The sequence below is a fragment of the Sinohyriopsis cumingii genome, chromosome 7 (assembly GCF_028554795.1).
Source record: "Sinohyriopsis cumingii isolate HCF-2022 chromosome 7, ASM2855479v2, whole genome shotgun sequence".
Lineage (NCBI taxonomy): Eukaryota > Metazoa > Mollusca > Bivalvia > Unionida > Unionidae > Sinohyriopsis > Sinohyriopsis cumingii.
In genome coordinates, this window is record NC_142967.1 from 104,633,749 (window position 1) to 104,660,851 (window position 27,103).

Below are 27,103 nucleotides of genomic sequence, written 5' to 3' on the forward strand. Positions count from 1 at the left end.
ACAATGCCAAACTCCAGTGCTGATTCCAAGACAGCATACTTCAAAGGTACATGACAAATTTTCTTTTCAAAATGTCAAGACTGTATTTAAATTGTTTTCCTTTAGCACAAACTGTCTGTTTCATCATATTCATTTTTAAAAATCCCTATTAAGGTCAGTTAATTAGCCCAGTTGTAAAGCAGTTAATTTGTCAAATAGAGCCGCATGTGTCAGTTGCACAGGTCTCCAAACAGGTAGTCAAAATAGTCTTGCATCATCACAAGGTAAGTACATGAAGAATCTGTTCTCTTCATTTTAGTAAGAAGAAGTGGATTTATTATTGCCCTAGACCATGCAACAGGTGATGTTTAGGTACACTTTGCCTTGTTATATGGACTCTGAAATTAGACTTTCATGTTGGGTGTCTCATGATCTTTCACTGTTTGTGTCTGTGGATGGTCCATGCATTTGACAATGGACTTTCATGGTTAGACCATGGACTTGAAATGTTGGCATGGACAAATTATTGATATCCATGGTCATGTGGCCATAATATATTTATGATACATATACAGTTGCATTAACATTGAGCATGAATAACTTTGGTCTATAAATAGTTAGCCATTACTTAATGTATGGTGTGGTCTGTCCATGGATTATCTGTGATTCTTCTATCTTCTTTCATCAATAACTTCATTGTAGCTAGACAAGAGGCAACTAAGGTAGTTGTATTTTGCTATTAACTGGTATGCAGTAGAGTATTTCTTATACTTAATTACTTTAGAGCCCACAAAATACTTCCTTGTAACAATTATTTGTTACATTCATATCATGATGTTTATATATTAGGTTTCTTAGGGTATGTGAAATCATTTCTTACTAGCCTATATTCTTTTATATTTGTGTTCAAACTAACTGTGTTTTAGCTTGTATTTTTAATATAGAAAAGAATATGCTTATTGGAAATTCATTGTATCAAACATGGCAGCAGAATTTAAAAATGGTCTATCTTGTGTGAAATATATAACATTTAGGGAGAAAATATATATTCAACCAATGAATACATTTAACATCTGGGGATATCATGTATATGTGAAAGCAGTAAATACAATGAACAGTTACTGACTTTCCCTCAACTTGAAGGTCATATTTCAGCTGATTTGCAAGGAATACAGACATGGAATTAATTTATTGCCATCTATTTAATCTCTTACAAATAGTTCGTTTCCACACGTACCAGTAAATATATTCAAAGGGTGGCTATAATACAATTTGCACTAATATTTATATCCCTACGATAATTAGGTTATCATTTGTTGATGCTTCAGATGGGTTTATTAGGGTTCTGTATTCATCTCTGTATTAGTGGTGGGTAGTTTCATGCCTTTGTTTCATGATCCATGTTTTATCTATGTTTAATAGATGGACTTGTTCATGTTTGACCATGCACATTTCATGGTCAGCTGTGATATGCGTTGTTTTATGGGTAAGTTTTTGAATGCTTATCCATGCTTCATGTGGATTTGCCCATTTATGACCATGCTTCATGTTTTATGGGATCTTTCAAGTTCCTTTAACATAGTTTCTCTTTGGACAATATTTATCTTGTCTGTGGTAGGTCCAGTTTTGATTACCAGTGACATGTGGACAGATATGATTGGCGTAAGTCATGGTCAGATCATAAACATCCATTATATGTGGTCAACCATCATCCATTCACTAAACGGTAACTAGGAAAATATGAAATTGACATATATATATATATATATATATATATATATATATATATATATATATATATATATAATTTGCTTTGTTTGTTGGTTGTTGTTTTTTTCATTATATGCTATTGTAATGTAACAGTGTATGTTGGACTTGACCTTGTCCAAGATCAAGTTTATTTTTTACTAGTCTAAGACCTGAATTGTATAGCTAAAATATTCTCTGTGTATGGGTTCAATACCAGGATCATTATTAATAGAAGTAAACATGTTTATTTAGGTCTGGGTCTAGGTTATCGGAATTCCCCTACAATTTACCTGGTGTACCTGACATAGTCCAGGTTCTATATTATAAATTTTAACTAAGATTTTATTTTGTAAACACTGAGAAGTTTCTAGAAGGTTATTTTCCATTAGGTAATTGTTTTTAGAAAATGGTAATTGTGACCTGAGGTCAGGCAGAGAACTATATAATCTTGTTGCCAAAAGGATTTTTCATTCATTTTTTTCATATAAATCTAGCAGAATCAAGTTATATTATTCATGGTGAGCAGTAATTCTTTTTGGGCTGCTGGAATTTCTTTCTTCAAACTATTTAATTCAAGTGCTCATATAACTATAATATTCTTAGACAGAGACATTCACTGGAATTTATATATGGTATTCAAAAATGGAATTATATTACTGTGATTTAACAAAAGACTGTTGGTACTTCAACAATTTACTGGCTACCATAGGCACATTAACACCTTAAGCAGGGTTCTGTCTTCCTCAGTAAATGCATCCTATGAAAATTTCATCCATTACGAAAATGTCACATCATGAGAGAGCAGACATTTATTAAAAGTCATTTGGAGCCATTTTTTAGTTTTGAATAGTTCAGATACTGATCAACATAGCCATATTACAATGCCTTCCAAAATAATCATTGGTGCACACTGTGTATTATGTAAATGTGCAACAAAAAGGATAATACCTCTGTAAAATAATCATACTATTTCATGTTATCAAATTCACTCATAAAAAACAGATGAAGTAACACAGTTAATCTAACTAAAATCAAACAAAACGTGAGACCTGAAGTATAATTTGCAAGCTAAGCGCCATAGCTCTGCAAACCATAATCAAATCTGATGATCAGCAAGTTCATCAATTTCCAACAACATTTACCTTCATTCAACAAGAAAAGACTTCAAAATCATTATTTATGTCAGTACTTAAATTCATTGATTTGCAAAGGGCTTCTATTTTTTATAGCAGGATCTCTCTTTGCTTGTATTTTAAATTAATGGTGGGGGGAGTCGCAGTATGTCAGTTTGTACTGTGATGGATTTGTAATCCAAGGCTCTTGAAGTTGAAACCCACCCAGGCTAGCCCATGTCTGCTGCCCTAGTATGTCCTTGTGAAAGACGCTAAACTATCATTTGACATAATCATTATATTTCAACATCTATTCTAGATGAATCAACCAAATCTAAATTAATAGTGTGAAGCAAACAAGAAATCCATGAATAATGTTGCCTCTAAATAGTGATTATCCCAGTATGTTACCTAGATTAAATGCTGTTGTTGTTTTTTTTTCCCTTCAGATACCACAACGCTAGATGTCATTAAATGCTACAAGGAGATGCTCGCAGCACTAAAAGAATTGTCCACAATCTTTAAAGTTGTTCTGTCAGTTACATTTGTCCTCGAAGGACAGATTGATTCCACTTTATTCACTGGAGTCTTTGGAAAGAAAAGCAATATACATGGAAATGGAAAAGTGCCAGGTTTGTTCTAAACTTCCAATACAACTTTTACTTTATGCAAAGTTTTGAGTATAAGAATCCTGAACCGATACAATGCAGAAAATGTGTCAGCTGAAAAAAACTACTTTTCCAGGACACACACACATGCACACACACACACACATGCGCTGTATTACCATTGTGGTACTTTTTTCTGTTAGCTCATATCGTACTTTTTTCATTGTACCGGTACCAGTCATTTTGGTCAGTAATGAATGTTACAGAAATTCCCAAGGAATCTTGTTATGAGAATATAGTGTGATAAATATCTTGCTTTATAAATGGTTGTATCTGTTTTAAATTAATGGTGAATATTTTAAATATAATTATATTTATGATCCTTTATTCACATGTTTGACAGGTGTCATGTCTGCCAAAGCGGTGTCTAATGGTATGTTGTGAAACATATTGAGATGGAAAAGAAAAGAAAAATAAATGCAAGAACACACATTGTGTTTTGGTTATTTACTAGAGTATGTTCATGTACTAAGTATGAATATTCCTTGGTGAGACTGCAGATCATCCTATGATTTTCAGAAGCACCCCTGTTTTCTGTCTGAACTTTATGTGATTTCTTAAATCCTCTAAATATTTTCTTGTTGGTCAAGGCTGTCTCTGATAAATATCTTGTTCGAGTGTTGCCATCCCACTCAAAGTTTCCCTGCCTATTATATCAATAGTATAGCTTGAATATTGTAGGCTTCAGTATCAACACTTCTCATTTCTATCAATAGGCTCTGTAATGTCAGCATGATATCTTTCACAATGTCAGCTATTGTTTAAGCTTAATTGTCCCACTTTAGTTACGGCTTTTAGATTCCAACTTATACAACAATTAAGATACACATAGCAAATTAATTTAATATAGGGTACTGGCCATTTAACTTTTCAGGGTGTGGGGGTCAGTGTTTTTTTGGGGGGAGCTGAAATATTTTTTTGTCTTTTATCGCAAGATAATTTTTTTCCAGATACTATCATTGATATAATATGGTATTATTTTGCTATAAAATCAGAGCAAGATATTTTTTCCAGCTACTGACAGACAGAAATTAAACAAAAAGATTTAAGCCCTGCCCAACAACATTGAGCTGCTGCTGCCTAATTTATGTGATGTGATGTACCATGATATGTGTTGCTGTATGTTCCAAAATACTTTAACCTCGGATGCGGGAGGTCATGGGTTCGATCCCCGGCCGAGTCATACCAAAGACTTACAAAAACGGTACTAACAGCTGCCTCGCTTGGCGCTCAGCATTAAGAGGTTAGTGTTAGGACTGGTCGGCCCGGTGTCAGGATAATGTGACTGGGTGGGACATCATGCTACATGTCTGCGGCATGATGCCCCAGTGCTAGACATCACTATAAACTGCCACATTGCAGACATCGTAGCGATATGACTGAAAAATTGTTGAAGCTACGTTAAAAATCCAAATCACATCACATCACATCACCAAAATACTTTAATATATTGTGGTACAAAGATTTTATCATACCCAGATATATATATATATATATATATATATATATATATATATATATATATATATATATAATACGAATCATATGGCAAAAACAGCTTTCAAGTGCACTGGATCCAGCATAAACTGACAACAAACAGGGCAAAACTAGTTTCTCACTTGCCTTAGCACTTTTGACACTCATGGAGTCTTTGTCAAAGGCAAACACAAAACACAAGAAAACAATAAACACAAAAAAACATTGAAATTATAAAAGTTTACATCACTGGAATCAAAGTTTTAAAATGTTTTATGTTTTGACTAGTTGGGTTTGGCTTGACTGATGATGCTGTGTATCTATTTATATCGACCTACAAATGGATGAGCAATATCACCATCTCGGTTTCTTTGTTAGTTGGTGTATCATTAAATTTTATCCGGATATTTCATTGTTTTAATATTTCTTAGAGGCAAGTGAGTGGCTAATGCACAAAATGAAAAAAAGAAATATTTAAATGTAAATGTGCTGGCTGTAGAAAGAACAGTAATTTTTTGTAGTTTTCTTGATTTAGGCCGCTTGGTTTCCATGTTCTATGGCTGCGTATCCAGTAAGATTCCTTTTCTTTCCTGGAGTTCTGAAACCTGAAAAGAAAAGGAACTTTACTGGATATGCTGCCTTAGAATATTGAAACCAAGTGGCCTAAATCAAGAAGACTAGTAAAAGACGTTTACCATGTGCAGATATCACCATCTTTTTACAGCCAGCACATTTGCCTTTTGACAAGGATTCAATTAGAGTCGAAAATGCTTGGGCTAGTGAGAAACTAGCTTTGCACTGTTTATTGTCATTTTATTGCATATATACACTGCGTTTTCCAGTGACTTACACAAACTTTATTTGTTTTATATGTAATAGCGCAAGTTTCAATTCACTGCATCATAATCCTGTCTATCAGCGAAGTGTTACATACTTGTTAGTCGATTCACACAACCACAAATAACAGATATAAATACAAATTCTACAAATTCCACACTGTATGCTTAATGTATGCTGATTCTTTTATTGGAAATATCAACCCTGATGCATGTACCACAAGTCACAGAAACATATTTTACAAATTTGATAACTTTGTCGTCAATAAAAGAAAGGGGTATATAATGTTAGCAATGTCAATACAATTCCATTCATATATATGGTGGTTCTTTAATATTATTGAAGTAACTAATTTCTTAAACATTATTTTTACTTTACTGATGGGCAGAGGCAGAAACCTATACATTTTGGAGATGGTCAAAGTCATTGACATGGCAAAATGTGATTTTTATTTCTGCATGATATTTTTTATCGGACCTGATAGGTATACAACACTTGCTTAGAGTATGCTACAATGACTTAAGGCAAATAGATAAAAGGTTGCATGTACTGGACCCATAAATGCAATTTTAGTTTTAGCTTCTAATACATAAGTCAAGTTTTCTGGATCTAATTTTCATCAAACTTCAAAGGTTGTCACGCTTGGGTAGAGTGTCATTCAGATTGATTGTAATGAACAGAGGTCAAAGTTCAAAGTCTCTGAAACACAAAGTTTCATTTTGGATTCAACCCGAGAAATGACCTTTCTCAAAATGACTACACCTGATCATTTATCATGTTCATTATTGCATTACAGTTTTATGATGACTAAGGTTTTGGATCACAGCCCACATTGCAGTCATAGGTACTTTACCGAAAGATAAAATGCTAATTTGTTCACTATTTTGACAAGTTTGTGGTTATAACAACTAATTATACAAATGAAATCTGCAATATCATGCCTCTAAAATGATAAAGGTCAATTACTTTTAGTATTTGCACATTATTAAGACAACCTGATTAACTAAATGTAATTCTGTTTTTGGTCTCATTGCTCACTGATAGAAGAGCAAAAAACTTTAACAGTTGAGCCTTATAACATGTTGTTTAGTGTTTAACTTTAACATTTATAACTGTTCCTTCTGGATACTTAGACATAAGAGTCTGAAGTGACCTGCATTAGGTAATTAATTGTAATAAACATAACTATCTGTGTCTCTTCAGGACTGGAGTGTAGTTGCTTTATGATAAGTCCAGAAAAAACAAAGTATGTACTGTATCTATTTAGCTCATCTGCCTTTAGGGCCAAGTCAACTTATGGAATGGTTCTTCTTTCACCTTCCATTGACCATCACCCATTCACAGTTGTTAATTAGAATGTCTTCTTGTCAACCATTCAACCAGTTTTCACATGGTTCTATATAATCTTAAGCATATACTCAGTGGATGCTGATCCATCATCCAGTATGATTGCATTATTAAAAACAGGAGAACTCTTATGGAATTTCTACTGAAAAATCCTGTATGATATTTTGACCCAATTTTACTTTTAAATTTGTTCAGCTAATGATGATCTACCATCAGAGATGGCTACACTTACTAAAAATTTGGAATATTAGTTAAACTACTTTTTTTTATAAGCCCCTCAGTAAAATCTGACCAAATTCAGCATGGAGCTTAAAGTGCTTGAAAATGTATACAAAAGTTTTTCATCATCTATCAAATATGGTGAGTATTAAACATTGAAAACCTTAAAATGAGGTATTAACAACACTATTTAACAGAATATCACCACATATGATATCATGAATGCATCCTGGCAGTGAGGATTTTTAACTGCCCAAATGAAGCTGGGCTGCCATTAAATTTGGCCCCATCACCACAACTATGAGAAAGCTTCAAACATCAACTCCTCAAAACACATATAAAACAATTGACCAGATTCAACAGAAATCAGAAAGGCTGTTGAGGTTGTATAAATTATTCCAATCCCCCTTCAATTATCCATGATTTATAACAACCAAAGAATAAAATTGAGTCATTTTTGTCTCAGAAACTGCTTACAGGAATTTCACCAAATGCCAGAGATTGCATGTTCAGGTACTGACTTACTGTTAATACCTATTAAATATACTTTAAATTATTTCTTCCAAAGAACACGTAACAGGTCATCTCCCAACTAAACAAAAAGCAATTCGCAATGACGGGCTTTGAAATGTCACACAAATAATGCCAATGTCATCCAGTGTAGCTGCTTTTATTACAGTTTTGTAAATAAAGTAGATCATATTATTTTACTACCATTTAATAAGATTACCATATAACAGAAACCATGCTATAATGAAGGGCATACTAATGAGGAATTACTGAGTGTGTTTTGCTGTAATATATAATTGTAATTTTCTGATGCTTTTCTTTTATTCCTGCTAGAAGAATACTGAAAATAATGCCACTCAATGGAGATGAACTGTTTAACACTCTACAGCAAACGGTTTGGAAAAAAAACTGTTTTATTGATTAAAAATAATGAGTATAAATGATCAGAACCTCAAATATATTAAGAAACAATCAAACACGAGATTGTAAGAAATAATTGCTTTCTCTGATAAGTTTTGATCCAAAATGTTTTGCATCCTGAACGAAAGTATAAGTAGCCAGAATAAGGAATACATGGGATGAACATACATATATTAATAGAATAAGAATTTTTTTCTTACTGATTAATAATGCATTATTTTTTATATTTGAGTGAAATTTCATGCTTTCAAAACAATGCTATGGAAACAAATGTAGGTGATCAGTTCAAAATTTTGTATCACTCTAGCATAACTCATGTCATCAGACTGCAAGACAAAAGTGAGAAGTCATACAATGAATGTAATTCTTTAGAAACAGATGAGTCTTATAAACTGGATATAGTTCATAATAATAAGGGATCACTATCAACATTATTTCAGAAGTGATCAAAAGATCAGTGGATCCTCCAAAATCTACCCCAGTAGAGCCAGTGGTACAAACACTTTCTCCTAATCAAACAGGTCCTGACCCAAAGCCTCATCTTCAGTTGAAAACGGGTATGATTGAAAGCTTACTGTGAAGTCATTTATTTATCCGTCTATCAATATTGTAATCTTTATTGTTATTTAAATTCATGGATTGAAGAAGGGGGACCTGTTGTTTGTATTGGTTATTGTGTCTTTTACTTTGTCCATTGTAGCAATCACAAAATCACTAACAATTGCAAACCCACAAACAAAAAAATGAATTAAAATTATAGACTGATATTTCTTTATTATGAACAAAGTTTGTGGATACTTATAGCAAATTATGTCTATTTTATTCATATGGTTTTCATATGGCTCAACATTTTGGTTTCTAAACAAAAACTTTACTGTAAATAATTGAAATTTAATCAGGATTTATGCTCATACAAGCTTGATTTCAGTAGTACACAATGTAATTCACAGGATTTTCCCACTGATTTTCTGCCTAAGGAATGTAAGTTTTTGCTGCTAAACTTCAGCAAGAGTTGTTGGATGTTAATGAAATATGACATGCAACTTTATATTGATGAGTCTACTTTCTGTGGCATAAATATGTCAATAAACTTTTAGAATATTTAGGACTCATTGGCGAGCCAGCCTTGGTAGAAGCTGAAAAAAACACTCAAAAGAATTTAACATTCCACAGCATCAAGTACTGGAGTTATGGTTCCTGATTACCTTATCTGTCAACTTAACTCCGATTTCCATGGCGTAATATCACCAATTAGCCTTCATTGTTGAGCCAGACTTCGCAAAAGCTGTAACAAATACTCAACAGAACTTGAACAAGTTATAATTTACCAAATGCATTCTGGCATAAAATATTTTTTAATGTCTTTTAACATTTAACTATTTTTTCTATTTTTCCTGCTGGATGGGTGCTCAGAAAACACCAATCGATTTGAGCTTAACTATGCAAAATCCTAAAGGGATCTTTTGGAAACGGGGAACTTTTTCATTCATTAAACAATATTGATACGAGTATAAATTGTAAATATTTCAAATAAATTAAGAATGAAGAAACAGAAGATACTAAGAAATTATTGCTTTCACTAATAAGTTTTGATCTAGCATGTTTTGCATCTAAAACAAAAGTAGAAGCATCTGGAAGGATGAATAAGGTGGATAAACATACAGACAGAAAAGAGAAAACATTTTTTTAATGATTATATATTTGAGCTGAATTGCATGCTTTCAAACTAATATTTTATGTATCAGTAATAGATATAAGGCAATCTCTTCAAATTTTCTTTTACTGGTGCATGCACATGTGATCAGATTACAAGGAAAATGAGACTTCATGCAATGAATGGAATTCCCTGTTGGAACAAAAGTGTATTATGAACAGGATATTATTTATTTTACGATTGCCTCCATTATTTCATAAGCCAACAAAAGACCTCGTGATCATTATGTCAATAAGGAAAACTCAGTGGATCCTCAAAGGTCTATCCCAATAGAGCCTGTGCAACAAGTTTCTCCTAATCAACCAGGTCCTGGCCTAAAGACTATTCTACAGTCAAAGAGACGTATGACAGAAATTTTACTGTGGATTCATTTATTTGTATGCCAATCAGTATAATAATGGTTTCGAAATATTGCAGTTCTCTTTGGTATTTGATTGTTGAATTAAAGAAGGGAGTCATGTTGTTTATATTGGTTGTTGTGCCTCTTGCTTCATACTTTGTAGCAATTGCAAAGTCACCCAGAATTGATAACCCACAAACAAGAATAAATTATCATTATATTTTGGCATTTCTTGAATATAGCCCTGGTGCAAAAAGTTTGTGGATCCCTACAACCCATTATGTCCATCAATACATCCGTTTGTTTGTCAACATTTTGTTTTCTGCACAATAAGGTAACTGTGGATAGTTGATTTTTAACTTGATTTAGCATGCTCATCCAAGCTTGATTTTCAGTATTTCACAACATAGTTTTCTAGAGTTATGCCCCTGATTTTCTGCCTATGGAACATTAGTTTCTGCGGCTAAATTTTTATCAAGATTGAGAGATTTTAATGGAATAAGACATGTGACCTCATAATTGATGAGATCTGAAACAAGTTTGATTTCCAGCATTCCACAACACAATATCAGTTACAGGCGTTATGGCTACTAATTGACTTGTGCATCTACTTAACCTTTGTTTCCAATGCATAAAGTTACTAACAGATCTTCAGAATATGTAGGACTTTTGGGGAGCCAGCCTTGGCAGAAGCTGAAAAAAGAACCTAAACTGATGTCTAATAAGCATTACGGATTAAATTTTGGCATACATTTCTTTGAAGTTGGTACAAATGTTGTCAATCAGTATTGCTGCTGTTATGACAAAATAGATAAAACTTTAATAACTTCCTGATAAAGGAGGAAAATTAGCTACTTTAATCTAATCTTGAAATGAAAGAAAATTTATCTAGGTTTCAAAATAAAAATTATTTACATTTAAACTGATTTTGTTTCCATTATGCCTTTCTTTTTTTTCTCCAGTTGATAAGGGCCATAGTATTTTACTTTGTTGACTTGTTCGTCAATTGGCTGTTTACTTAAGATTATTCCATATACCAGGCTTTATTGACAGTTGACTACTATTCTGCAGTCTGTGCTACTTATCATTTAGAAGTGAAATGAAGGAGAAGCATGGTTTTATGTATCTTCACTAACATTGTACTAAAACTTGATTTTCGTTTATTTTATTACCTCTAATTTCCTACTATTATTCATTTTTTCTGCTGGAAGTTTACTGAGAAAACACCACTCAGTAAAGATGAACTCTACAAAACTTGTTAGCAAACTATTGAAGAAAATGAAGTTTTTCATTCCTTAAAAGAAATACTGATATGATTCAGAATGTTCATAATCCTAAATATTTTAAGAAAAAATGAACAGATGTTAAGAAATCGCTGCTTTCTTTAATAAGCTTTGATCTAAAATGTTTTACATCTAGAATAAAAAGCAGCAGGAAGGAGTAATAAAGTGGATAAACATATGGACTGAATATAGAAAACCTTTCTGCTGACATTATTTCAGAAGCCAAGAAAGGATCACATCATCGTGTCATTAGGGAAGACTTTTTGGATCCTCAAAGATATACCTCAAAAGAGCCAATGGTGCAACAAATTTCTCCTGGTCAACCAGGCCATGACACAAAGTCTCATCTACAGTTGTATACAGGTATGAGTGAAAATTTACGTTGGACTAAGTCATTTATATATCTATCAATGATTATGGTTTTGTAAATATTGCAATTCTCTTTGGTATTTAAATTTTTGAATTGAAGAAGGAATCATAATTTTCTATTGGTTGATGGGTTTTAAACTTATTTCAGTGTAGCAATCACAAAATTATCCACAGTTGCTAATTCACAAACAAGAATGAATTTCATACTTCTATTTCTTTAAGATGGTCCCGCTGAACAAAGGTTTTGGATTCCTAATGTAAATTATGTTCATAAATCAATCTGTGTATCCATCTGTTGATCATCATCAATTTGGTTTCTAATTTTACTGGGAATAGTTGAATTTTAACCAGATTTAGTATGCTCATACAAGCTTGATTTCCTGTATTTTACAATGTAATTTACAGGAGTTATGCCTCCAATTTCCTGTCATTGTAAAATTAGTTTCTGCATCTAAACTTTGATCAAGAGTTGATGGATCGTAACAAAATATGTCATGCAGCCTTATAATAGATTAGACCTTAAACAAGTTTGATTGCCAGCATTCCACAGCATCAAGTAAAGGAGCTATGGTGACTAATTGCCTTATCCATCTCCTTAACTTTGGTTTTGATGTGACAGTCACAATTATACCAATAAACCATTGGAATATGTAGGAATTACAGGTGAGCCAGCCTTGGCAGAAGCTGGAAAAAATCCACTTAATAGAATTTGACCAAGTATTACCAAATAATCCCTGGCACAAATGACTTTAAAGTTGGTACAAATGTTTGTAATTTGTCAATCAATATAGCTGTTTTTACGAAAAATAGATAAAACTATAATAACTAACAAGAACGGGGAAAATTATCAACTTGATTCTGATTTTGAAATAAAAGAAAATGTATTTAAGTTCCAAAATAGAATTATTTACATTTGTTTCTATTAAGCCAGTTATGTTTTCTGCAGTTCATAATTGCCATAATATTTCCTTAGATGAATTGTGGCACAAATAATTGATCAATAGACTATTTAATTAAGATTATTCTGTATATGAGGCTTTACTCACAGTCTAAATGTTTTGAAGTCTATGCTACATATCATTTACAAGTGAAGTGCTGGGGAAGAATTCTTTTTACTAATACCTGATTTTGTGCGTTTTTGTTTGCTGTTAGTCTTATTTTTTTCTGCTGGATGGGTACTGAGAAACCACAACTCAATAGAAATGAACTGTACAAAACTCATCAAACTGTTGAAGAAATGAACTGTTTCATTCATTAAAAGAAATACCAATGAGGGCTGTTCCAGTAAAACATAAAACCCCCCAGGGAGAAGGCACTTTCAAATTCAACCAACCCACAACAGAAGCAATTTAAAAAAAATATGATCCACTGTCAGATGTGTTTTAATCGAGAAACACTGCCCCCTACAGAAGTATATTTTTTAACATAATATCTGGCTATGGGTTAGTGGGTGGTAGAAGCGATTTTAATATTGGGTTGGGGACAGAAGCGATTTAAATGACAGCTGGCTGGAGGTAATCTAATGAATTCAAATACATCATATAATCTACTGCATATTTTTATTTATATTCATTTATTATAATCAGTCTTTTGTCCTTTTGTTTGTTTTTCTGTCAGCCAAGTATGTCTCTGATACTGTGAAATCACAGATTTTCATGGTGGCTTATTATTTGTAGATGTCATTGATCAGTCCCTTAATACCTACTAATTTAACATCCATGAATACAGATTTTATAATAGATATTTCCATTCTAATACAGAAACCATGAATTTGTATCCTTACTAAATGCTGTGTTTTCTAAAGTGATCAATATGTCATGCTATTTTTTTTTTATCTCAGGCATGCTGCTTTTGATTAGAATAATAGTTAAATCTTGTATTGCTTTAAATGTGGGGTCAGGTTCTATGATTCATTGTTATTATTTTTTCCAATAAATGTTTTGGTAAACTTGTATGATTTGTCAGAGAGAAAAATACAATGATGCCTTTGTGGAAGTGATGTTGCATCATTTGTCTACTTTTACACTATATCATTTCTTGTAAGAACATCTTTTTCAGTTGCTGATGTCTTATTTTTACGCCTTGTTGCAAGACTAATATAAAGTTATAACAAAATATAGCAAGTCAAACATTTTTATATCATAGATTTAAAAAAAATGGATGAAAGTCAAGGAATCATTTCCCCCAGAGCACTAATAAAATCAATGTCATTGCAGTTAACTGCATTGTCAACAGCATCATCATCACTGATGGCCTAGCAGTAACATTATACACTTTCAATCCAGTTGTCACAGGTTCTATCTCCCACTTCTAGTCTTTCATATGAGACTTATACCTATGGCCTGAGGGGCTTTCATGGCAGAGTGGTATAAGATGCTTGTCTTGTGATACAGATCCGAGGGGCTTCCATGGCAGTGGTACAGAATGCTTGTCATGTGATTACTTGCCTCCAAGCAGCTAATGAGAATGTTACCAGTTACTTGTGGAAGGTCAGTGGTTCTACATAAGTGGTGTTTGGTGTCTCAAAAGGACTTAGATTTTCTTCATCAGTAAAACTGGCTGCCATATATAGATTCTCTTCATCTGAAAATGGTGTAAAGGCCATACTGATCTACTGAAACCCAGAGAGCGGATGTCTAAATGACTTCAGCTGTTGGAGATAAACATCAAATCAACAGAGGCTCCATGTGCCCAAGTGTACTAAGGTGCTTGCTTTTACATCACTTAAACATCTCACAGAGTGAGTTTGTGTCACAGATCAACCAATTTCAATTGGTGGTCTTTCGGGGTCCTTCCTCCACCTAACATACTGTAAAAAAAATCACAAACCACACTGAATCAACCAACTAATCAACTGTAGCAACAGCAGCAAAGGTACTAGTCAATCATTTTTGCCAGTCAGCTGGACGAGTTTACAACTTTTGGCTCAAGTAATTTTTGTAGACTATAGAATATCGTCAATTATGCCTTTCTGACAGTTACCTAAAAGCCATCATCAGTTGGTGCAAATCGATTTTTCATGATGAGCATATGAGATGGAAATGTCTTGAGCAATCCTGCATCACACACTGCCGAAAAGTGTACATTTTAGCTCACTTAAATTTTCTCTTAACAATGTTCATTGTTCCAACTAGAACTGTTATAACTTATTCAAGCTATATTCACCAATATCTGATGATGTGCATCTGTAACAAATATTTGTAACAAAGTATGAGAATGCATCAATGTTTTTCAATGATGCATTTGAATTGAGCAACAACCACAATCAACAAACCAAGAAATAAAATTATTCACATCTCTCAGGCAGAAGTAGGGTATAATCATAATCTGCCAAAAGATTTTAAATTTTTTAAATTTGCCAAATATTTTTTCCAACCATACTGATTCAGTGGACATATCACCAGAATGGACAGAAACAGACCACCAGAAGGTTATAAAAATCAATTTGATACAGCTTTTAAGTAGCTAAATTCATATTGGTTTAGTTAACTGTACACCCTTTATTGTTTTCCTTTTGATGAAATTTCTTACTGAAGCTGAGAAAATAATGTTGCACACATAAAAAAGGAGGCATACTTCTACTCATTATTGTTTTATTATACTTCTCCATTCCAGTCTGTTCTAATGATCTTCTACCCCCACATACTGTTTGTCTTGTTTATGATATGTATCTAAATTTCTCACTTACTTTTCCTACAATTATACAAATGTTCTGTGAATATGCATACCAGTGTAAAACATAATGGGGATATTAAATTCAAGATTAAAAACCTCTACATTTCTGGATATATTCTGCTTGGATTCCATATTTCTGCACAATCTCAGAGTTCAGGACTCTGCACTAATTCAGTTCCCACTGTAAATTTGTGCAAACACCACGATATTAAAATTTAGTAACTTAAAATTTTGAGTTCTCATGATCAAATTTATATCAGTATAGACATATCTATGATGACAGCTTTTGTGAAGAAAAAAACCCATAACAGCTGCACCATTTTCTGGATCTATACAAATTTGAAATGTATGCTTTCAATACTGCACCAAAGAGTCAGCTGCTGATTTCAGTAATGAATCGTCCAAACTATGGTCTGTAAAGGGATGGAAATTATGTTAATAAAACAATGTCCCTCACTTTTTTCAGTTACAAGTAGGACAAGCTCTCAAAAGGTTATTTTTTTCTAAAACCTTACTTTCATTATCAACCAATCAGGGACAGTCAAACACATATATACTCTATTTTATCTTCACTGATTTATAGTATGGTTCTCGTTCTTTCACATCTGTAATAATGGGAGTCCTTGAACAACTCAATGGTTGTAAGCCTTTTTCGACCATGCTGAATGGACACACTGTAAGATAATGTTCAAGTAACAGAAATACCATGGGATAACCAGAGACCAATAAAATTGAATAATCAAGTTATCTCGGAGTCTGCAGGGATGCTGCCAGGATTTCAGGATGAGGAAGTGGTGGTGGTGGGAATAGCCATTGTTGAATATCTCCCTAACACTTAAATATCTGTCACTCTTTCTTACTGTTCCACTCTGTTACAGCTCTACTGAAATCAAAATTCTCGAAGAGATGTCATCTCTAGTTGTATAGCGATTATTACTTTGAGGTCATTGGGCATGGTCACGTGGTTGTGCTGGGGTCTTGGTTGGGATGGCATAAAGACTATAGGCTTACTCTATATTTGACAGCTAATTATGATGTTGTCAAAAGAATTAAAAAATTTCTAGCAATTTAGTTGTACTTAGATACTTGATTCATAGTCAGTGAACAGGTTCTAATATTGATGTGTTTATTTTGGAGCTATGTTCCTCCATCACATTCAAGATTTGGATATACCAAAGGTGAAATTGGTACAGTTGCATCCTAAACTACTATCGTGGCTACTTCAAATGCTATTTAATGTGAGACTTTAATGCAAGAACTCATAGCTTCAGTGATTTTTGGGTTAAAAAATTAATTTCTTCTCAAACAACTCAATTTGGTGCAGATTACATTGTTTTTTAATGATACGGTGAGAATTCTTGATGTGTAAAAATTGCACAAGAAATGAACATCAGATCAGAAAATTACTACCACTGGGAAAATACTGATAGGAATATATAGAAATAATGATATAATTATTTAAGTAGAATATGTGGTGACAATACGAGAGCTAGTTCTACAACTTTGTGCAAAATACATCTTGTACAACTATTGTTATTTCTAACAGCACTGTAATGTGGCAATACTTTCTGTCCACTTTTTACTTTAGTCCCTTGCTAATTAATAGTTTTAGATTTTACAACACTAAGCACATTTTACCTTTTGACAATAACACATCATTATAAATATTTAGATTGCAAAAAAATATAAGTTACAATTTAATTAAAAGCACTGGTACCAGTAAGACTAAAGGATTTGTTTTAAAAAAAAGAAGAGAATCAGGATAAACAGATTAGTAGTGTAGTAAAGAATCCATATATCAGAATGACATCAAGTATTTTTTCATCAATTTCATCATCAGTTAATGATACTGCTTAAAAATGTATGTACTAGATAATATACTTTTTAGTTATCCATTTTGCAATACAAATACCAAATGATGGCTTGGAACATAAGTGCCAAAAGGTATGCAGAAAATACCACCATGATCTATATATATATGTGGAAGAACTGAACATAAACAGGTCAAATTTTATCCATCTTGCTTTGAGTTTACACATATCAGTCAGTCTCTTATGTTTAATGTCATTTAAGTTTTGTACATAGAGAGCATGTACATCATTTGGTCATACATCTGCATATGATACAAAAGTTTGTCTTTTTATTCTTTTGTTGCTCAGTGGTTCTGCCAACTTGAGATCTACACACACTTAATTACGTTGTATGCGGATTCTCTGATGTTCCTTATGAGCATTAAACTGTCAATTGTTTCTGAATTTAATATGATCCTCCTCCTCGTTGTACAAATATTATTCTGTGCTGTGAACTCCTTTCATTGCCTGCTGTCTGAAATGCATATGCATAACTAGCTTGAACAAGTTACTGTTCTTTATAGTTGTGCAATTTTCAACATCTCAAATGTATGGCCCCATGGGTATTCTCTCTTGGAAATCTCTGTCCCAGAAAGAAAAGTTTTGAACAAAAGGTCTCGTTAGGATTTTAAAACTAAGAGTCCATGGCTCCCATTTTGGTAAAAATATGAGTCCGATCGGGAAAAGTTGCAGTCCCCTCTCAGAAAACTATGCCAATTATAGTAACTATTGGTTGCCATAGAGTTTAATTTCTTCATTCTTTATAACACTGACATATTTATAACACTGACATAGCTCTTGCTTGTCCATCAGAGTGAGTCTAATTTTTTCAATCCAAGGAAGGTCTTATTCAAAGCACTAAGCTAGGCATCACACACTTTCATACACTTGGCTAATGTCCCTTTCAAATTAACAGTTCTAGCAACTTCAGCCCTCTCCTGAATCTCACAGTCTTCGTCAATTTGCCGTTGAACCCCAAAATACTCATTCAAGTCTATGTCTCAACATGTCATGATTCCGAGGTCACGTGCACTGCTCATTCCGTTACACTCAGAAATGAACACAAGAATGAAAGCTAAAGCTGTTTATTTGATGTACTGTTATAAATGACCACATGTACATGTCTGGGTATTTCTGCCTCTAAATTCAAGTACTGTAAAAATATCAGTAGATTTTCCCCACCCAGCTGCCAGTCAAAGCCTTTGATCTCGCTGCTTAGCTATTGCATCATGTTCTTTTGATGTACTCTTGTAATGGTGATGACGGGAGGGGGGGTGCTTTCAACCACTAAATTCTGTCATTGTAAATATCATCACAGCTAACTGATCAACACATTTTCCCACTATGCAGGTGGCTGAAGCACGATTGACAAGTATTTGAATTTTACCGCCCGCCTAATATAAACAAAAATTGGTGTCCAAATACGCATTATTATAAACGTTGCCAAGACCTCTGTCAGTTTTCACTAACATGAACCCTGCCAAAGATTCACTTCCTTGAATCAGTGTTTTGCTGCCTCTTATGCCAATTTTTTTTCTTCCATAATGCTGTATTAGGGTTTTAAGTCCAACATTCCTATAGTCTGCTTGTTTAGACATGGGTATATTTAATAAATATAACTGACATATTGTCCATCCAACACGCACATCGGACTAACACTCAACATCAATTTTGGGCTCAAAATCACACTGGTATTTTCAGTGACTTTTTTCCGATGTCCAACAGACCTATATACATGAAATTCATTGTCATCATAGCTATCACCAGCCAGTATTTGCCGACTGAAAAACGTCATCTGAAGACAATCGGTGTTGTGATTCAACCATTTTGGTTTCCTGTTTGGCCCTTATGGGAAACACGCATTTGTAAAACTTCAACAATGAAAGTGAGGCTAAAACTCCATAAAATGCCTGTTCCAGGGCCAACGAACGAATCAAATTTCGTTTAACAGCCATTCATGTCGAACCGAAGTATCCAGATATCTGGATGTCGCATCAAGCATTGTGAGACAGCTGCGGCAGCACGAATTAAGTCGTGAAATGCACTTTTAAAGTTAAAGTTAAAAGTTTAATAAAAATTGCATACTGTGCAAAGAACATTTTTTACATCGCGGCATTGACGTAATTTGCCGAACATGTATCGCTGCTTTAAAAGTACGCGAATTCATACAAAGTACGTGCACTCGCGTGTTCTGGCATCATTTTCTGACCCAATGTTTTATTCACATTAGACTGTTAGGATGGGGGGGTAGATGAGATTTTAAATATGTATTCAGGTTTTTTTTCATCTTCTTTCTGACAAACCCACCAGCGATTTCTCATTTTGTTACCACAACCCACAACAGAAGTGATTTTCCTAACCAACCTTCCTCTGTTAGAATTAAAATAGTTCGAAACACAACCTCCTACAGAAGTTTTTTTGAAGTGCCGTCCCTGGTGGAATATATGTTTTACTGGAACAGCCCTGAGTCAAAATGTTTGTAATCTCCTGTATGTTAAAAAATAATGAATAGAAGAAGGTAAGAAATCATTGCTTTCTCTTATAAGTTTCAATCCAAACTGTTTTACATTTAAAACTGAAGTAAAAGCAGCAGGAAGGAGTAATAAGGTAACTTGTCAACTAAACCACTCCGGTGGCCTAGTGGTTAGAGCGTCCGCCTCGGATGCGGGAGGTCATGGGTTCGATCCCCGGCCAAGTCATACCAAAGACTTACAAAAAAATGGTACTAACAGCTGCCTCGCTTGGCGCTCAGCATTAAGAGGTTAGTGTTAGGACTGGTCGGCCCGGTGTCAGGATAATGTGACTGGGTGGGACATCATGCTGCATGTCTGCGGCATGATGCCCCAGTGCTAGACATCACTATAAACTGCCACATTGCAGACATCATAGCAATATGACTGAAAAATTGTTAAAGCTATGTTAAAAATCCAAATCACATCACATCACTTGTCAACTAAAAAGAGTAAATGTTTACTCTATGCCGACATTATTTCAATAGGCAACAAAAGATCTAAACATGATGTCAATTGGAAAAACTCAGTGGATTTCCCTAGATCTACCCCAAGAGAAGCAGTGGTGTAAAATAGTTCTGATCAACCAGGTCATGACACAAATACTCATCTACAATCGAGGACAAGTATGAATGAAAGTTTACGGTGAATGCATTGATTAATATGCCTTTCAATATTTATGGTTTTGCAAATATTGCAATTCTCTTGGTATTTAAACTTTTGGATTGAAGAAGGGAGTTCTATTGTTTCTATTGGTTGTTGGGTTTTCAATGTCTTTCCTTGTAGCAATCACAAAATCATCCACTCAATGGAAATGAACTGCAGAAACCTCTACAGAAGACTGTTGGAAAAATACATTTTTCATTGACCTATTTGAGTCTAAATGGTCAAAATCTCAAATATTAACCCTTTCATCACTAAGTAACTTTGGGGCATATAGTCCTCAGCACTAAGTAACATTGGAGTTGTAAAGCAAAATGACTTGTGGATTTTGAAATAACATAACTTTGCCAATTTTAAAGATATCTGGCTGGAATAGGTGTCAAAATCAAGATTAAAAATCAAATTTTATGACTAATTGACTAAAATATGCATATCTATTACAGCTGTTAAAATACAGGTGCAAACTGGTAACACAACAGGTAAAATACAAATAATAATCTATTTACTTCTTAGAAAACTTAGAAAGTTCCCAAAACTTGTTCAATTGACCCTAGATGTACTCATGAATAATTCCAGTAGCAACACAAGTCTTTCTTTCAGGTATATGACAGGTAGAAATTAAAATTCCATAAAATGCCTTGATTTCACCCAAGGTGAGATCTATGCACACACCTGTATCGCCTCTGGCACATTTGATCGTCGCATTCAAATTCGTTAGACAGACAATGTTTCCAAAAAATTCATCTGAATAGAATATTTGAAAATATTCCAAAGCTCTCCTGAAGCAATCTAACACACTGGTGGGTCCAACTCTCTCAGAAAACTCAAACAAATCTCTTTGGTTTTCCAACTTTGTCCAAACAAAATTACGTGGAGTGTACACTTCCTTCAGTTCAAAACCTTCAAAGTCCTCTGAATCATCATCACTGTCACCCACAAGCGCATTCCATTGCCTCTCCAGATGCCTTCTCTCATTTTCATCCAACTTTACTAGGTCAAAATTGGTAAAATCCTCTGATAATTCAAAATCTAACACTTCGCTCACTTTCTTCCAACTCCACCATTTTGGATACAAGTTTCACCATTCTGAAAATTCTTTAAAAATGCCTACTTTGTTCGATATTTCTAGTTGTATACAAGCTAATCTCATGAGATAATCCAAATATAATATCTACATTATAAGTAGGAAGTTATTAGAGGTTTCCCAAAATTTATATAGTTGGGTACTATAACGTTTGAGAAGAACACTGTCCCAGACCAGTAAAGCGGGCCGTAGTGTTTACAGACTTACTTCCCCTGGACTGGAAAACCGGTCCATAGTGATGAAATGGTAAAGAAAGAATAAACAAAAGATGGTAACAAATTATTGCTTTCTCTGATAAATTTTGATCCACAAACATGTTTTGAATCTCAAACAAAAGTACAAGCATACAGAAGGAGCAATCAGGCATAAGGTGAGCTGTTGAAATCTTGTATTACTTTTGAATGCACATGGGAATAGATTACAAATAGAATAAGAAGTAATACAATGAATGGAATTCCTGTTCGAACAAAAGTGTCTCTTAAACATGATAATGTTGCTTGCAGTGAGGGACCTCTGCTTGCATTGTTTCAGAAGCCAACGAAACATCCCTCTATCTTGTTAGTAGGGAAAACACAATGGATCCTCCAAGATCTATCCCAACAAAGCCAATGGTGCAACAAATTTCTTCTCAATCAGGTAATGACACAAATACTCATCTACAGCCAAGGACGGGTATGTGTGAATTTGTGTTTAGTGTGGAATCATTTATTTATCTGCCTATCAATATTATGGTGTTGCAAATATTGTAATTCTCTTTGCTATTTAAATTCTTGGATTGAAGAAGGGAGTCCTGCTTTTTCTTTTGCTTGTTGGGTCTTAGCTTCATTCCTTATATCAATTACAAAATCGTCTGCTATTGCTAAGCCACAAACAAGAATGAATTAATATTATACACTACTATGGCTTTAATATGGTCGTGCTGAACAAACTTTGTGCATCCCTATAGCAAACTATTTCCATTAATTCATCTGTGCTTGCATCTGTTAACCAAGATTTTGAATTCTACACAATAACTTTACTGGGAATAGTTGACTTTAAGCAAGATTTAATATGCTTAGACAAACTTGATTCCGAGTATTCGCCTACATAATTTACAGGAGTGACACCCCCTATTTCCCATCTTTGTAACGGTAGTTTTTACTGCTAAACTATTTCAAGAACGGTTGGATTTTAACAAAATATGACATGCAGCTTTAAATTGATTAGACCTTAAACAACTTTGATTTCCAGCATTCCATAACATCACTTACAGGAATTATAGTTCCTGATTGTCTTCTTTACATAACCTTTCCATGGCATAATTATACAAGCAAACCATCAGAATATGTGGGACTCATTGATGAGCCAGCCTTGGCATAAGCTAAGAAAAAGACTCAGCAGAAGTTGGCCAAATAGTATCAAATGCATTCCACAACAAAGCCATACATGACTTAAGTTTATATAAATGTCTCCAGTTTGCTATTTTTTCAGCAGTTGATGATGGCCAATATAGTATTTTCCTTACTTGACTTGTAACTAACCGTTTACTAAACTTTATTACATACGTCAGGTGTTCTTGGAAGTCTGCAATATTCTGCTGTCTGTGCTACAGTCATTTATAAGTGAAATACATGTGAAGCATGATTTGATGCCATTTCACTTTTATTTCATTTATACTTGATTTTGTTTAGTTCTTGTACCTTTAATTTCCTGCTATATTTTTTTCCTGCTGGATGAGTACTGAGAAAACACCACTTGATAGAGATGAACTGTATAAAACTATGTAGCAAAGTTATGGAACCAAATACCTTATTTGTTAATTAAAAATACAGATATGAGACTAAAAGGTCAATATCTTATATATAGGAAGAAAGAATAACAGAAGAAGGTAAGAAATCATTGATTTCTCTGTTATGTTTCAATCCAAATTCTGTTGCATCAAGAGTGAATGTATTAATGGCCATAAAGAAGAATAAAGTGGATAAACATATGGACACAATAGAGGAAACATTATCTTACTGTCTACAATATTTCAGAAGACAAGAAAGGATCTTTTTATCATGTCAGTAGAGAAAAGTCAATGGATCATCCAAGATCCACCCCAAGAGAGCCAATGGTGCAACAAATTTCTCTTGATCAACAATACCTTATTTGTTAATTAAAAATACAGATATGAGACTAAAAGGTCAATATCTTATATATATAGGAAGAAAGAATAACAGAAGAAGGTAAGAAATCATTGATTTCTCTGTTATGTTTCAATCCAAATTCTATTGCATCAAGAGTGAATGTATTAATGGCCATAAAGAAGAATAAAGTGGATAAAAATATGGACACAATAGAGGAAACATTATGTTACTGTCTGCAATATTTCAGAAGACAAGAAAGGATCTTTTTATCATGTCAGTAGAGAAAAGTCAATGGATCATCCAAGATCCACCCCAAGAGAGCCAATGGTGCAACAAATTTCTCTTGATCAACAAGAATCTTACTTGGAATAGTTGAATTTTAACCCGATTTAGTATTCTCATACAAGCTTGATTATCATATTCCACAATGAAATATGGCATATTTTTTTTGCATTGATGAGACCTTAAACAAGTTTGACTTTTAGCATTCAACAAGATCACTTACATGATGTATGGCTTCTTATTGCCTTTTACTGTCAAAGTAACTTCAGTTTCCATATCATGATTAAACCAACAAGCCGTCAGAATATGTTAGAGTCATTGGCAAGCCATCATTGGCAGAAGGAGAAAATACATTGAACAGACGATGACTAAGTATTCCTGAGTGAATTCCGGCATAAATGACCTTAAAGTTTACACACATGTTGCCAATTTTGCAGCCAATATTGGTACTGTCACACAATAGACAGACCTTTTTAAAACTTCTAGAAAAGTGGGGATAATGAACAACTTGAATCAAGTCTTCTAATGGCTGCTAGTTTTCTTTTTTCCCTCCTGCAAGAGTACTGAGAAAACACCACTTAATGGAGATGAACTGTACAAAACTACAGGAAACTGTTGGAAAAAAATAATTTTTTTCATTCGTTAGAAATGTATCTATATGATTATAATGGTGAAAATTTCATATATTAAGAAAGAATAAACAAAAGATTGTAAGAAATCATTGCTTTTACTGGTAAGTTTAGATCCAAATTGTTCTGTATCTCAAAGGAATGCATAAGTAGACAGAAGGAGGAATCAGTTGGATGAACATGTGGACCAAATAGAGAAAACATTTTCTTACTGAGCAGATAGTGCATTATATATATTTGATCAGATTGACATGCTTTCAAAATAATATTTATATATGGAAGCAGACAAGGCTTGAGCTGTCGAAATCTTGTTTTACTCTTTAATGCATATTTAAATAGATTACAGCTGGAAATAGAAGTGATGCAATGAATGGAATTATCTGTTGGAACAAAAGTGTCTTATGAACAGGATATAGTTTATTGTAATGAGGGACCAATGCCTACATTATTTCAGAAGCCAACGAAAGATCTCACCATCATGTCAGTAACAAAAACTCAGTTGACCCTTCAGCATCTACCCCAACAGAGATAATGGTGCTAGAAATTTCTCCTAAACAACCAGATCATGACCCAATGACACAACTACAGTTGAAAAGACGTATTACTGAACGTTTAGTGTGGACATTTATTTATGTGCATATTGATGTTTATGGTTTAAATTTGCAAATTATTGCAATTCTGTTTGGTATTTAAATTCATAGATTTAAGAGGTGAGTCCTTTTTGTCTTTTGGTTGTTGTACCTTTTACTTCCTTTCTAGTAGCAATCACAAAATCAACTGCAGTTGTAAGTTCCCATGAACAAGAATTAATTAACATTTGATACTGGTATTTCTTTAACATGTTCTTCAGGCTCAATCAAAGTCAGTGAATCCTTATTGCAGATTATCTCCAATGGTCAATATGTGCATCCATCTGCTCATGAACGATTTGGTTTCAGCACAATAACTTTACTGGAAATAGTTGTGTTTTATCCAGATTTAATATGCTCATACCAGTTTGATTTACAATATTCCACAAAATAATTCACAGGAGTTATGTCCCCAGTTTCCCGTCTAGTGGACATTAATTTCTGCCATTAAAGTAGATCAAGAATTGTTTCATTTTAACAAAATATGACATGCAACTGATGAAGGCTTGAATAAGTTTGATTTCCAGTATTCCACAACATTGCTTACTGGAGCTGTGGTTCCTGAGTGACTTTTGTGTTTACTTAACATTGATTTCCACAGCATACTTATACCAACAAACCATCAAAATATTTAGGACTTATTGGTGAGCCAGCCTTAGCAGAAGCTGAACAAATACTGAATAGAGGTTGGTAAAGTATTACAGAGGGATTCTGGCATAAATGAACTTTGTGTTTGTACAAACTTTGCCTATTTGTCAAGAAATATGGCTGCTGTAATGGAATAGATAAACCTTTAATAACTTCGAACAAATGGGGGACAGTTAATAAGTTGAAATTTTTAAAATAAAAATTATTTACCTTTCGACTGTGTTTTGTTGCTATTATGACAGTTGTTTGTTCTGCAGTTGATAAAGCTGTCATATTTTCTTTAGTTATTGTGTTAATTAAAGTAATAATCAATCAACTGTTTTCTAAATTTCATTCCGCACATCAAGGTTTCCTGACAGTCAGTAGTGTTATGCAGTCTATGCTAAATTTCAATTACAATTGAAATGCAGGTAAAATATGGTTTAAGGCTTTTAATATATAGTTTATTTATGCCTGATTTTGTTTTGTTTTATTACCTGTAATTTCCTTCTATTTTGCTATTTCTTTTTGCTCATGGAGTACTGAGAAAACACCACTCAGTGAGATGAAATATATTTAACTTTACAGCAAACTGTTGGAAGAAGGAACTCTTTTGTTATTTAAAAAATCTGATATGAATCAAAATGTTCGTAATCTCAAAAATGAATAAAAGATGGTAAGAAATCGTTGATGTCTCTAATAAGTTTTGATCCAGAATATTTTACATTTAAAACAAAAGTAAAAGCAGCAGGAAGGAGTAATAAGGTAACATATCAACTAAACAGAGTAAACGTTTACTCTCTGCCGACATTATTTCAGTAGCCAACAAAAGATCTCAACATGATGTCAATAGGGAAAACTCAGTGGATTTCACAAAATCTACCCCAAGAGAGGCAGTGGTGCAAAAAGGTTTTCCTGATCAACCAGGTCATGACACAAATACTCATCTACAGTCGATGACGGGTACGATTGAAAGTTTACGGTGAACACATTGATTTATATGCCCATCAATATTTATGGTTT

General features: G+C 33.6%; 1 protein-coding gene across 1 annotated transcript in view; it reads left to right on the top strand.

Annotated features, from left to right (window-relative positions):
• LOC149795861 (uncharacterized) overlaps positions 1-27,103 on the top strand; it is a 91,936-nt gene that overhangs the window by 19,247 nt on the left and 45,586 nt on the right. Inside the window, exons 4-7 of the mRNA XM_089963871.1 lie at positions 3,290-3,472; positions 8,758-8,874; positions 11,874-12,017; positions 25,279-25,422. Coding sequence (XP_089819997.1) covers positions 3,290-3,472; positions 8,758-8,874; positions 11,874-12,017; positions 25,279-25,422 — 588 coding nt within the window. The remainder of the gene's footprint in view (positions 1-3,289; positions 3,473-8,757; positions 8,875-11,873; positions 12,018-25,278; positions 25,423-27,103) is intronic.